The following is a 15,643-nucleotide window of genomic DNA, read 5'->3' as shown; positions in this document are numbered from 1 at the left end:
CCATAGTCGCTAGCCAAAATATTATCAGTAAAAAACACCATAAATGATGAATTTGAATATTGTACATAGTAATGCAGAAATTAAGATTGTGTGAATACCATGCAACATAAATGCACAAGTTACTGAAAGGAATTTGGCTTGTATTTCAGGTTCTGGCAGTTGTTGTGCGGACAGGGTTTAGCACGGCAAAGGGGGAGCTGGTGCGATCTATACTCTACCCAAGGCCTTTGGATTTCAAGTTTTATAAAGATGCAGTGAAATTTATTATCTTCTTGTTTTGCATAGCATCTGTTGGCATGGGTTATTCAGTGTACATCTACATTTTACATAAGGTATGAAATTATTTTATAATACTTTTTCAACTGATAACTTGACATGGGGTGATGTGAACAAAAGGGGTTGAATTATCTGTGCATGATTGTCCAGCAGCAGCAGTAACCAGATGAATGTGACACACTGCAGCTTCTGTAGTACAGTATAGTGGTTTACGTCCTACTCTCAATACCAATAATCCCAAGTTCAGTGCCCGGGTGGAGTAGAAATGGTTGGTAATGTTTCTTTAAATTTGATGGCTTTGTTCATCTAGCCTAGCAGTAAAATAGGTACCCTAGAGTTAGACAACGGTTGTGGGTTGTATCCTCGAGAAGGTCAATAGTTGGCCTGGGGGGGACCGCAATAAGCCAAAGGGCTGTACTGTACAGGCATTCTGTCCTTGACATTCGGAATTATTACAAGAAAAAATAAAATAAAATATAAAAATATTACAAATATCTATATCATATTTGAACCTTGCTTGCTTACACTGACCAATTATCTGTTTTGCAATTTCTCGGAATAATAATACCAGGGAAAGTCTGTCTAAAGAATTGTCCAAAGCTCGCCTGTTGTGTCGGTGCAGGAAGCCTACCTTGGATGTATAGGATTCTGTCCTTAAAATCAACAGTACCTTGCCTTAAAGGAGCAACTGAATGATATAGGTTAGAAGTTTGTTTTCAAGATTTTTTTAGTGGCAAATTTTGCAAGTTTTACAATCTGCATTAAAAATAAATATAAATAAATAAATATATATATATATATATATATATATATATATATATATATATATATATATATATATATATATATATATATATATATATATATATATATATATATATATATATTTTATTAAATATGACCGAAAAAGTAAGATTAATAATTCTAACACGAATTTTCTCAATCTTTCGTACATTATGCTTCACTGTTGGAGGTAAATCAAAAATCACTTCTCCAAAATTCATTTTTATTTCTAGTCTGACGCGACACGGGCGCGTTTCGTAAAACTTATTACATTTTCAAAGACTTCACAAATACACAACTGATTAGAACTTGCATTTCCCTGATTTTATATCTACTTTTGAGTGAGGTGGGAAGGGTGATGTGGCATTACATTTGAGTGAGGTGGGAAGGATGATGTGGCATTAGAGGATATTAATAGGGTATTAAAAGTATCAACACAAGACAGAACACGAAACAATGGATATTGAATAGAAGTGTTTGTAGAAAGCCTATTGGTCCATATTTCTTGATGCTTCTATATTGGAGCGGAGTCTTGAGGTGGGTAGAATATAGTTGTGCAATAATTGGCTGTTGATTGCTGGTGTTGACTTCTTGATGTGTAGTGCCTCGCAAACGTCTAGCCGCCTGCTATCGCTGTATCTATCGATGATTTCTGTGTTGTTTACTAGGATTTCTCTGGCGATGGTTTGGTTATGGGAAGAGATTATATGTTCCTTAATGGAGCCCTGTTGTTTATGCATCGTTAAACGCCTAGAAAGAGATGTTGTTGTCTTGCCTATATACTGGGTTTTTTTGGAGCTTACAGTCCCCAAGTGGGCATTTGAAGGCATAGACGACGTTAGTCTCTTTTAAAGCGTTCTGTTTCGTGTCTGGAGAGTTTCTCATGAGTAGGCTGGCCGTTTTTCTGGTTTTATAGTAAATACTATATTTATTTACTATAAAACCAGAAAAACGGCCAGCCTACTCATGAGAAACTCTCCAGACACGAAACAGAACGCTTTAAAAGAGACTAACGTCGTCTATGCCTTCAAATGCCCACTTGGGGACTGTAAGCTCCAAAAAACCCAGTATATAGGCAAGACAACAACATCTCTTTCTAGGCGTTTAACGATGCATAAACAACAGGGCTCCATTAAGGAACATATAATCTCTTCCCATAACCAAACCATCGCCAGAGAAATCCTAGTAAACAACACAGAAATCATCGATAGATACAGCGATAGCAGGCGGCTTGACGTTTGCGAGGCACTACACATCAAGAAGTCAACACCAGCAATCAACAGCCAATTATTGCACAACTATATTCTACCCACCTCAAGACTCCGCTCCAATATAGAAGCATCAAGAAATATGGACCAATAGGCTTTCTACAAACACTTCTATTCAATATCCATTGTTTCGTGTTCTGTCTTGTGTTGATACTTTTAATACCCTATTAATATCCTCTAATGCCACATCATCCTTCCCACCTCACTCAAATGTAATGCCACATCACCCTTCCCACCTCACTCAAAAGTAGATATAAAATCAGGGAAATGCAAGTTCTAATCAGTTGTGTATTTGTGAAGTCTTTGAAAATGTAATAAGTTTTACGAAACGCGCCCGTGTCGCGTCAGACTAGAAATAAAAATGAATTTTGGAGAAGTGATTTTTGATTTACCTCCAACAGTGAAGCATAATGTACGAAAGATTGAGAAAATTCGTGTTAGAATTATTAATCTTACTTTTTCGGTCATATTTAATAAAATATGTCTACAGGAAAGACTGCTACCAAAATATACTAATATATATATATATATATATATATATATATATATATATATATATATATATATATATATATATATATAATATAATATAATATAAAATTATTTTGGTAATGCTGTAGTGAGAAACTGACATTTCTTGGTAATCTGAAGTACCAACACTGTACGGAACAGTGTTAAAACAAGCGTCTAGTCTCACTTTTGATTATTGGTTGAGCACTGTATTACACAATCTGTCCTCCAAAACTGGTAGTACCTATAGCAACTGTACAGGGAGTTGTAGTTCATGGTACAGAACTACTAGTGGGAATCACATACACTGTGGAACCATCTGTCAGAATTTGAAAAGCTTTTCAGTTTAATTTACTTCAAAACTAGCTCTCGATTCTTTCATCATATCTGGCAAGGAAAACTTGTATTTATCTGCGTATTATATTTATTTCTTATTTAAGCATATTATATAAAGTGAAATGTATTAATAATTAATTGAATCTACAAAATTTTCTGAAAATGTTTGTAGAATTTCAGTTGGGTCATGATAATGTTTCTAGAAATGGATCATGAAAGGCTTGAAGAATATTTGTGGTTTACAAATGAAATGTTTTGCCTATCTTCATATTCTATTTAAGGTAGTTGTAAATGCTAAACAAATTATTTTATGATATACAAGTGGACAAGTAATTACAAAAATCTTGTTATGCTGTATAGAAACAATACGATTGAACTTCAGAGGTGCACGTTAATGATTGTTTTTTTTTTGGTTTTTTTTACTAAACAGGAAGGGGTTATCAAAACTGTTGTGAGAACACTAGACATTGTGACCATTGTCGTGCCACCGGCACTTCCTGCAGCTATGACAGTTGGCACTTATTATGCCCAAAGCAGACTTAAAAAGCAAGGAATATTTTGCATTTCTCCACCAAGAATAAATGTCTCTGGCAAAACCAAACTTGTTTGTTTTGATAAGGTATGTTATATGGTTGCATAGGCAGCAGTTTGATTGATATATATAAAGTAATGGAATAAAATTATGGTCTATTAGCACATCAAAAATATGATGATGCTTGGAATACTTTTACCCTTCATTGTCAGGGGTACCATCTAATTTTTCAATTGTATCAAGCCGAAAATGACATGTCCTTGTATAATATGTTTACATTCAGTATCAGTTCAAGCACAATTTTATATACTGTATATATAAATATATATATATATATATATATATATATATATATATATATATATATATATATATATATATATATATATATATATATATATATATATATATATATATATATATTTATATATATTTATATATATTTTTTTTTCTAAATTTTGATACTGGTTGTAGACAGGCACATTAACTGAGGATGGGCTAGAGGTGTGGGGTGTGGTTGAGGTGGAGAACAACACTATGGGGACACCAGTGATGAACGTGTCCAGCATTCACCACACGTCACGTCTGGTTACTGCCATGGCTACCTGCCACTCACTCACGTATCTTAATGGACAATTAACTGGAGATCCCTTAGATGTTAAGATGTTTGAGGCTACAAAGTGGGTAAGTTAATACCTCTCATATAGTAGAATAAAAGATATAAATACAGGACTGAACTGTAATTTTTATTGAAAGAATTGTTCTTGTGAGAGATTTTATTCTCAATATTTAAATCTTATATATTTTAGGCAAAAATTATATTATGGTTGAATTGGCTCTTCAGATATGACTGAACTTGTTGAATCATAACGGGGGACAATGTGAAAGTTAGATGATTAAACCTTGAGGAGGAGTGCAGAATGCATGGTAGAGCAAGAGGTGTGGGTGCATGCCACTAAATTGAAATTACATAAAAGGACATTTCTAACCTTTTTATAATGTATAGGCAAATTAAATTAATTGATGATAATTTTGGCTATTTGTAGAAAAACAAAATAGTGGGTCTTTTAATTATTAATTTGTTTTGAATGTTAATCATTTGGTTTGAAAATTATTTTAGTACTACAGATACTGCATGAAGGATATAGTATGTATAGTCCTTGTGAACAAGGTCTGGGCATTTACACAAGAATTTTGTTCATTATTAATTGGCTGACAGTACATTTCTAAAAATAATTGTTTACTAGCATTTTTGGAATAATAATTTATGCTAATTACTTGTATTGTAATGTTTTAAAAAAGTGTCATTTATAAAACATAGAAGAGGGTGATGTAATATCAGCATGAGCAAGAACTCTAAGACACATCACTCTCAACTTTATGTAATCTCTATTTTCCTGATTGCTATCTACACTACAAGTTTCCTACTCACTGTGCTTCTAGAAAAAATATTGTTTAACACATCATTTGAGCCAATATATTTAAGGAATGTATATTTCTTAATTTTGAGTTAATTCAGGGATGTGAGAAGTGGTAACATTTACATCACACAAAATACTAGCAAATTGTTACCTGCCTGTGACGTGTGTATCTTGGCGGCCAATCAGGAAAACGCCAGACCTATCGCAACACAGTGCTTTCAATTATAGTGCTTGAGTTACACAAACATTTCTTCATGTACCAAGACTTTGTGCAAGTATTTCTTGCATTGTGAACTTGTTCAATTACAGTGCAATTAATATACTTCTGTATATTGCTATCTTTTGTTGATGTTGATGATACAAAATGCAGAAATTAACAAATATATTATCATTGAAATTTTTATTATGTCTTGAATAAGACTTATTAAGGTGAAGGGATATAAACTAACATCGCTTAAACCCATATCAGGACTTGGAGGAGCCGGTCGAAGATGACACCCAACGATTTGATAACCTCATTCCTACTCTTGTGCACCCCCCACCTTCAGCTTTCCCAACTTCTTCTGAAGCTTCCCTTCCTTTACCACCACCAAGCACCAGCACTTCCCCGCCTGACCCCAGCACTGCCGTCACCATGCACGCTCATCCAGTGGGCATTGCCGTCTCCATGCACTCTCATGCAGTTGACACTATAGTCCCCACACAATCTCGTCCGGCTGACACTGCTGCCTCTGTGCACTCTCGTGCAGCTGGGAGTCGTGTTGCCGTATATACTCTCCCCGATGGTGATGTTGGCAATATTTGTGATGGTAGTATTGTTCACCAACAAGATGTCAGCTTAATCCAGCAGGTGATTTGGTCTTTAAAGTGTATAATAGTGTCATCGTGTCTGACTGTATTATAAGTCTTCTGCATGGTTGTCTTATCTGTCTAAAAATAAGAGCATTAATTATATCTATAAAATCATAATATAATGTTAATGGTGATACCTCTACTAATGTTGAAGACAAAATTTTGTTATTTTGGAAAATAACCATGGAAGTTAAGTGGTATAACAAAAACAACAGCATCCAATTTGATATAAGTGAAAATGTCAGATTTTGTTAAATTTTCTGATAAGGTTTTAGGATTGTCAGTTTGTTAGGTTGGACCAGCAATGGTAGCATTACCCACTTGATGTTGTTGCTTGGCCAGTTAAATAAATTCAAAGGAATACTCTTTTTAAACTTTGGTTCAGTAGATATTGCCACACACACTTATTGAAAGCCAGATCAAATGTGCTGAGGAAGACACAGGGTGGCAGTAACTACTTTAAGTGTAGTGACTAAACTATCCACAGGATGCCTGCAGAGTGGGAAAAGTGAGGCATCGTTGTGTTTTTATTCACAATTGTGTGCAGTAGCTGCAGGTGGAATGTCATTCTTGACATGCTTAGCAATTTGCCAGCTCTTCTTGGTCATAATCACTACAAGCTTCCTGTCTTTTTATGCTTCCTGAAGAACATTTTAAACTTTTTTTTAGTACTATTTGATGCAATCTCGAATTTAAAGTTTTGTGCAAATGAAATTAAAGTCTTTATGTAGAAGGAAATGCATACAGCTGGAAGGCAAATAAAAATAGATCTAAATGTGGACAGGGTTGGTACCACATGGACAGCACCAAAACAATTGCCCCTGACCTGGCATGTGCTTGCATAAGCCAAATTCAGTGGGATAAGGTACATTCTTGAGACATTTGTTTAATCAAATGACAATTCATATTAAATTTGTCTGTTCGAATATCAAAAGAATCTGGATGTGAATAGTTCATGTATGATAAGTAGTATTGTAGTGTATTGCATTGTGGAGTGTAATAGTTTCTAGGATTGTGGTGACTGACTAACCTATAAAAAGAGTCGAGCAGTCCCTGTGGCGAAGTGGTAACACACTCGCCTGGCGTTTTGCAAGTGCTTTAGCCTAGGTTCATATCATGGTCGAGGAGGATTTACTGGGCGCCAATCTTTAACTGTAGCCTCTGTTCACCCAGCAGTGAATGGGTACCTGGTTGTTAAACGCTTTGGCGGGTCGTATTTCAGGGAAAATTGGGATTAAGGACTTGCCCGAAATGCTATGAGTGCTAGTGGCTGTACAAAAATGTAAGAACTCTTGTATATATAAGTAAATAAATAAAATAAATATATGAAAGAGGGAACTGGAGTAATAATAATGAATTGGACTTGCTCCAGCATCATTTTATACTGTGATTGGTAAGATGATGTACAGCACACTGAGCAGACTGGTCATAATGAATAACTATATTGATGCAAGCAAGACCCTTGATTATAAGTACAGTAGTGTATAACTATAAGCATATCATTAGTGAAGTGCAGTACATATGTGGGGTAGTAATGAAGTTAGTGTCTCCTATTTGCCATGGTGCAGTTTCCTGTCTCGCTTCCTTACATTCTGCACGTCACTCTTTCATAAGCACCTGCTTTGCAATTTCATGGTTCCCATTTATGATTTTGCCCTTGATACATAAATATATGTTTTGAATAAAACATGAAATATGTTTTTATTGATGCAGGTTCATGGTAGTGATTATACTTGATTACCATCAGAACTTCACTGTGTGATTTAATAATGCAGTATGTTGTTTGGTGAAGATTCCACACAAGACTACATTTATTCATCCCAGGGTCATGTCTACTTGTAACTATTAACATTGTTTTTAGAAACGGCAGTTTTAAAGTACATTAAGTTAAAATTTTAGTTATATGTGGAATTGCCATCATGGGAAAATTATAGATCTTGGTATTGATTATTCATTTGTATATCCCAGGTGTGTAGAAAGTCTTGAGTGTGAGTCTTGTATCTTTAAAGATATTCTTAAGACTTGTTTCATTTGTTTTGCATGATTTACTATACAGCAAATTATTTGAAATGAGTAAATGAGAGTATCTTGTTCATATTTGATAGTTTGTGTAGTTTGGCCTTGCTGTTATTGATGATGTGATGTTGCAAGTTTTGGAGTTTTATGACAGAGTTTGGAGGAGCCCTTATATGGCAGCACTAACTACGACCAAGTGTCTCCCTCTGTGGTCAAGCCAAGCAATCGGGAAATGTATGTTGATCCACCGGACATCACAAACATTGTTGAGACTCCGTTCCAGGTTATACACTTAAGCAGTTATGTGTGATAGCAACCTTGTTAATTTATTGTCTAGTAGTCATGCTGTTTACTTTTTTAAATTGTGGTGCATAGGGATGCAGTGTCAATTCTGATCTGTGGGTGATGGCTGTAGTGTTCTTGTGTGTACCAGTGATTATGAAGGATGTTAACCATGCATTAAACGTAAACAAAACATGGCATAAAGTTACTTGCCCACGCATTCTTCAATGACCCATCCTTTTGGAAAATTTACCATTATTAACAAAATATGATGGGTATTTTATCATTAGCTTTCCTAGTCACTGGGATAATGGATTTTGTGAGTTTTTTATATTTTATAATTGTATTTTGTTGTAGTAAAGTAGCAGTGTGTTTTCATGTGTTTATTTTTGTGGCTAGTGGAAATTTCTGTATTTGAAGAGAATCGTCTTGCCTCTTTTCTTAAGTACGATGACAATGTTTTCAACACATTATTAATTGTGCTAAATTGTTTTTCATGGAATGCTTGCTTATATCTAAAAAAAAAAAAGAAAAAAAAATCATGGAATTCACTTTTTAAGAGTTACTTTCATAACATAATGATGTTGATAGATACTGTACATAAAATTTGATTCAGTGTTATATTTTGTTATTCTTTTAGATCATAGAGTGGATATATTAAAGTCAATTAACCCAAATTACAGAATAGATTTAACTTGAATGTCATACGATTATCAGGTGCCTTATGAGATCGGCATTGTACGGCAGTTTCCATTCAGCAGCAGCTCTCAACGCATGTCAGTGATGGTGCGCACTCTTGGACAACACTACATGGATCTTTATGTCAAAGGGGCTCCAGAGGTGGTGCAGAGTCTGTGCTTACCTGAATCAAGTTCGTATAACGAAGAGTTTATGATTTTTCGTAATTCGATAGATAAATCTTTACTAATGCTAAAATGTCATTTAACCAGTTAGGTGAGAAACACATTAAAAGTATTTCAAAATATATTTGCAGTACTGTAAATGTAGTAGAAGGTACTGTATGGTGTGGTCAGTCACATTGTGGATAGGTCATTTAGATGTCATCTTCAATGTTATGGAGATAAAAAGAAAAGTAGCATAATTGTTACACATATTAAGAGTTAATTTGTGGTGTGTGATTTGTTAAATTCGGTTAAGAAATGACAATAAAGAGAGTGTAGTATGCAGCAAGATGTCTGAAGGGTTTATAATTAGGAAAAGTTTTAATTAAGAACATTTTAAACAAAATTTATAACCATAATATAATAAATACTGTACAAAGAAATTTGGTAACATTTAAATCAAAGAAACATTAGTATTTGATTCTCTGTAGGATATAGTGATATATACATCAGCAAGATTTGAGGTACAGTATGTCTGTTAATGAACAGTATTATTTGTGGTTATGTATACCAACTGTGTATGACAGAAACTCTCATTAGCATTTAATGTGCAATATTTGCTTGAATTCACCTGAGGGTCACCATTTCTATAGTGACCTTAATGAGAACAGGAAGCTGGCAGCTTGTCAAAGGTCTTCCTCCCCCACCTTCTCTCAATTTTCCTCCCCCACCTTCTCTCGATTTTCCCCATTGTCACTATAGGAAAGCATAGCAGAGTTTGGCCTTAAATTTGAGTTCAGTATTTATTTTATATAAAATATGCTGTGTAATACAGTAAGTTGCTGGTACATTCAACAATCATATGTATGGAAATGTTAATTCAGAACTTTTAATCTGGAGGATTTTTTGTTTTGATAAATTTTATCTCTTGTTAGCTATCTTTTCTTTGTAGTTTGATCCGTACAATTTACATGTTTCAACAGTACCAGATGATTTAGGACCAATCCTAACCCAGTTCACATTGCAAGGCTTCCGCGTCATAGCTCTTGCCTACCGTCCGCTGCAGATGAAGCTGTCGTGGCATGCTGCCCAGAGAATTTCTAGAGATCAAGTTAGTAGGTCAATTTTATTCAAACATCTTGCAGTACTTGATTTGTGTAAAAAATGTGATAAGACCAATTTTACTAGAGCTTTATATTTCGAATTGTCAATCCAATTCAGATTTATAATATAAACAGAGTTGTTTTATAATTTTTAATACAATTTTATAAATCCAGGTGGAATGTGATCTGACATTTGTTGGTCTGCTAATACTCCAAAACATGTTAAAGCCAGAGACTTCTGTTGTCATACGTCAGCTGCAGCGTGCCAATATAAGAACAGTTATGGTCACAGGTTAGTCAAATTTAAATAATACTGTACTGTAATAATAGTGTTAAGAAATGCTTATACGTTCAGTGACATTGCACAGTGGTGAGTGCAGTAGGCTCACAACTGATTGGTCGTGGGTTTGATTACCATGCAAACTGGAACGTTTGTGCACCTTTACTTACATCTATGTCTCTTTGCCAAGCAGTAAATAGTAATAACTCTAATAATAATAATAATAATAATAATAATAATGATGACAAGCATTAGTTTCACTGCCCTTATGAATGTCGCATGCTGCAGCAGGTAATCACATAACAAAAAGAATTTCCACATGTGCAGGTTACAGTTCAATCAACTGTACATACCTAGAAGCTTTTCCACATGTGCCGGTAACAATACAACCAACTCCTTGTAAACATACATTAATCACATTATGTATAAATCAACACACCTCGAACACTGTTTGTGTAAGACAGATGTAAATCTATATATATAGGTTAGATTAGCATTTTAAAAGCACTACAGTCACCTTCTGCAGTTGATTATTGAATAAGTCACTGAACTATATGTCTAACAGACCTCTAACCCTGTCCATGGAGGACAGAAGGAAATGTATATGTGTTGGTTAGCACCATAGCCCCGTCTGTGGTAGGGAGGGGGGAAACTCCATGCCCAAATCCTTTCAGTGGGGTCTAAGTGTACCAAGAATAAAGTGCAAAAAACTCTGGGGCTCTACTCACAGAAAAGGATTTGGGTTGGGGGTCTTTACCAAATTTAAAAAAATATAAAGGAGTTGACCTTGAAGTTAGGTACATGTTTATCCCACCCTGGATTGCCTGTTTACTATGGTGGTTCTGTGTCCAGCACAGTAAGTTATGTAAGTTCTTGTAGTTTTACTAAATTGCACCTTTGTATTTCCATTTTGTTAATGTTAGAAAACTACTGTACTGTTGCTGGAACTACAGATGCCATAATATTGTAATATTCTATGTCATCATTAAGTATCACATTTATATTGTACTGAATATCGTGTGTTATTTTTCTTGGAACATTCTCACTTATTTTAGTTTCTCTGTTAGTATTAAGTGTTTTCCACTTTACACCATTAAATCATTTTTATCTAAATTATTCTAAGTTTTGCCTGAATCACTTTGCATAATACTTCATTAGTATGTGTAGTACCTGTCCTTACAATTGTCCCATATTCGTATATGTTCTTTGTACACACATTCTTTTCAATAAAAATTATTATTATTATTATGATTATTGTGTATACCATGATACATTTCAGCTTCCTCCTGTAGGTACAATCACTGCAAACTAATTTTTATTGTGATGTACTTTCTCACTCAAGACATTTCTGTTTTTTCCAGGAGACAACATTCTGACAGCCATAAGTGTAGCACGTGACTGTGGCATGGTGGGCGTTACTGATCGGGTCCTTGTAGCCAAAGTTATGCCTCCAGTTTCTGACCTTCCAGCCTCGCTTATCTTTGAGCCAGCTGACACATCTGATATTATTGTTGAATCCTCTAGACAGGGGGTAATTATTAATATCAAGTATTATAAATAACATACGGTATCACTTCTCACCTTACTACCATATACAAGGATAGTCTCGAAAGAAACTGATCAGTACTTCCCTAGTTAATGTTTGTACAGTAGTTGCAGTCCTTGAAGTTCAGAATGAAATGCTTCTCTACGTTCATGAAAACTTTTGATGGATTTATCATATTTACAAGTTTTAAAATTGAAGGAATTTATATTTGTGAATGTACAGTATATACATCAGTACCTTAGAAAATCTACAAAGATAATGGCATCTCACATTCAGAGAGGATGTTAGTAACAAATGACTTTTAGGTTTAATACAAAAAAATACACCCAATTATTTGAAAAAAATAATAGCTTGTAATTTGACATTTCTCCAGACTGGCGTGTGTATCACTGTCAATACCTTAAATCCAAAGTACCATTTGGCTGTGAGTGGCAAGGCGTGGGCTTCAATATGCCAGTACTTCCCAGACTTAGTACCAAGAATTATTGCACGTGGAACGGTGTTTGCTCGGATGTCACCTGACCAAAAAGCACACCTTGTTCAGGAATTACAAGCCATTGATTACATAGTGGCTATGTGCGGAGATGGTGCAAATGACTGCGGGGTAAGTTTCCTTTTTAAATTTAAGTATGTTTGTACTGTACTCCAATGGTTGTACTGGCCTATTTGTGCATGTGGGATTGACATTTAGCTCTTTGACCTAACTGTACAAAGTTGCTGCTCATCTAATACAATGACTCCCAGTCTAATGAACATATCCACAAGGGTCGTGATGAGGGGTCTACTCCTAGTCTAAATTTCAATTATATCTACTTTTGAAATTGTTAAATAGTGTGGATAGCTTGTCTAGTTCATTCCATTTCCATTCTATTTTTACAATAAAAAGATTTGTTCCCCATCTTTCGATAATGAGTGTCTTAAGTTTCCAGCCATGCCCTTTTATTCTTTTGATATTATGAACATGTCTGGTTTTTCTCCTATATAAAATTATTTATAAGGAACATTAAATGATTTTCATTGCATTGATATAAATAATGTTCTTAATTTGATCCAGGCACTGAAAGCAGCACATGTAGGCATTTCATTGTCTGAGGCCGAGGCCAGTGTTGCCGCCCCCTTCACCTCCAGGACCAATAACATTGAGTGTGTGCCTCAGGTTGTGTGTGAAGGTCGATGCGCTCTCACCACCAACTTCTCTGTCTTCAAGTACATGGCTCTCTACAGCATTATCCAGTTTATCTCAGTGCTAATACTTTATTCAGTGAGTTACGTAGTCCTAGTTCATTAAGCATATCCATAAAAACAAATCCATATATCCATATCCATGATAAAAACTGTACAATATAATTACACCACAAATTCATTGCTGATGTTATTGGGCCTTCTCTGTTTCTCTGCATTTAGCTATAAGACTTGCCCAAAATGCTGTGTGTAAATAGGGGGGCTTTTAGCTTGTGCATGTGTTGAAAGTAATATAGATTTTATTATATTTTTTCAGGCCTATACTAATCTCTCTGACCCCCAGTTCCTCTACATTGATCTTTTTATTGTAACTACTGTTGCCATCTTCATGGGCTACACGGGGCCTAGCCGGTAAGTACTGCAGGTACAGCTCTAACTGTACGAGTCTTAAGATACTGTGCTTTACACTGAATGACCAAAGATTACGAATCATCTTGTGTAAATCACTGTGATTCATTGCTGTAGGTTGTGAATCCTTACTGAAGCCTGTGATTCATTAATCTAGGCTATTGAGTCATTACTGCAGCCCATCCTCTTAAACAAATGCCAAAGACCATTCCATTCATCCGCCAAACCCCCGTTTATGAATGAAAAACGGTTTACACTCGACTCACTACAGATGACGACCGAGCATTTCCGGATCAAGTGTTTTGCTGACGACTGTTGTTCGAACCACAACGGTGTAAATGCTACACCCACGTACTACAAATACAAATAATTCCCACCAGAACCTAAACACCTAACCTAACCAAAGCATAAATATGCATAATATGCTAATATATAACAATATTAGTATGTATTTGATAAAATTCCTATTTTGAATGAACAGCATGTTACAATTGATGAATGCGTCTTTGTGGTCAACTACTGGATGGGAATGGACTTACTGAGACTATGAGTCATTACTGAGACTATAATTCATAACTGTAGGCTGCGATTCATTGTTTTAGGCTGCGATTTATTATTGTAGGCTGCAATTCATTGTTATAGGCTGTGATTCGTTGTTGTAGGCTGTGATTCATTGTTGTAGGCTGTGATTCATTGTTGTAGGCTGTGATTCATTGTTGTGGGCTGCAATTCATTAATGGAGTCTTGTTCATTGCTGTTAGGTTGTGATTCATTGTTGTAACCAGCAGTTCATCACTGTATTCTGTGATTCATTAGGTCTACACTCTTGTTATTCATTACTGTAGGCTGATTCATTACAGTAGCCTGGGATTGATTGATGTAGGCTGTGATTCATTAAATAGGAGGCAGGCATTACTGTAGGCTGTGATTCATTAACTTGGTTGGTTATGATTCATTAAATCTATAGGCTATAGTTCATTGGTTTAAAATGTGATTCATTGCTATAGGTTGTGATTCATTACTATAGCCTGTTGGCTGTGATTCATTACTATTCACTATAGCCTGTGTTTCATTACTGTAGCCTGTGATTCCATTAATGTAGCCTGTGTTTCATTACTGTAGCCTGTGATTCCATTAATGTAGCCTGGTATTCATTACTGTAGGCTTTGATTCATTGCTGCAGTCTGAAAAGAGGGGTGTAGTGGTCTAGGGCGCTAGAACTTAGGGGTAACCAAGTGAGCGGATTCGAATCCTCCTCACGGCTCCTACTGACTTTCTCATTGACTCTTCATGTTAATGTGATGGCATTGTGCACGTTTACTAAAGCCTGTTATTCATTACTGTAGCTTGTGATTATTTATTATAGGCTGTAATTCATTACTGTAGGCTGTGATTCATTACTGTAGGCTGTGATTCATTACTGTAGGCTGTGATTCATTGCTGTAGGCTGTGATTCATTACTGTAGGCTGTGATTCATTACTGTAGGCTGTGATTCATTACTGTAGGCTGTGATTCATTGCTGTAGGCTGTAATTCATTACTGTAGGCTGTGATCCATTACTGTAGGCTGTGATTCACCACTGTAAACTGATTCCATAAAGTAGACTCTATGACTCGACTACTGTAGGACATGATTTCATATTGTAGGCCTGTGATTCATTACTATAGTGGTAGACAAAGAATTATTTGACTGATTGACTAATACCCAAGAGCTAAAATTTAATTTCTCCTCCCACAGATTTACTAGTATCAGGTTCTTCATCTTAGGAAATTTACTTCGTTATCACACGTAATCGTTAAAGTAAGAAAAATGAAAAGATTGTCAAAGGGAAGATAATTGTTCTCCACACTCAGTCCTTTTTTAACTGTCTCTCTCTGAGGCTCAATGTTGGTCCTGAACAATCAATTGCATGACCTTAAATGGTAATTAGGCTGTTTTTGGATTTGTATGTTTACAATAAAATGCCAGTTTCTAAGACCATTTAGGGGTTTGAAATACAGCTATA

General features: G+C 35.3%; 1 protein-coding gene across 1 annotated transcript in view; it reads left to right on the top strand.

Moving 5' to 3' along the window:
- Positions 1–15,643, top strand: part of LOC123768198 (polyamine-transporting ATPase 13A3) — a 41,876-nt gene that overhangs the window by 14,325 nt on the left and 11,908 nt on the right. Inside the window, 12 exon segments of the mRNA XM_069306954.1 lie at positions 150–332; positions 3,604–3,792; positions 4,180–4,389; positions 5,596–5,976; positions 8,149–8,277; positions 8,994–9,147; positions 10,102–10,229; positions 10,396–10,513; positions 11,863–12,032; positions 12,421–12,651; positions 13,102–13,308; positions 13,546–13,640. Coding sequence (XP_069163055.1) covers positions 150–332; positions 3,604–3,792; positions 4,180–4,389; positions 5,596–5,976; positions 8,149–8,277; positions 8,994–9,147; positions 10,102–10,229; positions 10,396–10,513; positions 11,863–12,032; positions 12,421–12,651; positions 13,102–13,308; positions 13,546–13,640 — 2,195 coding nt within the window.

The sequence above is a fragment of the Procambarus clarkii genome, chromosome 59 (genome assembly GCF_040958095.1).
Source record: "Procambarus clarkii isolate CNS0578487 chromosome 59, FALCON_Pclarkii_2.0, whole genome shotgun sequence".
Lineage (NCBI taxonomy): Eukaryota > Metazoa > Arthropoda > Malacostraca > Decapoda > Cambaridae > Procambarus > Procambarus clarkii.
The sequence above is the reverse complement of the archived record's forward strand: the minus strand, read 5'-3'. Positions and strand labels throughout refer to the sequence as shown.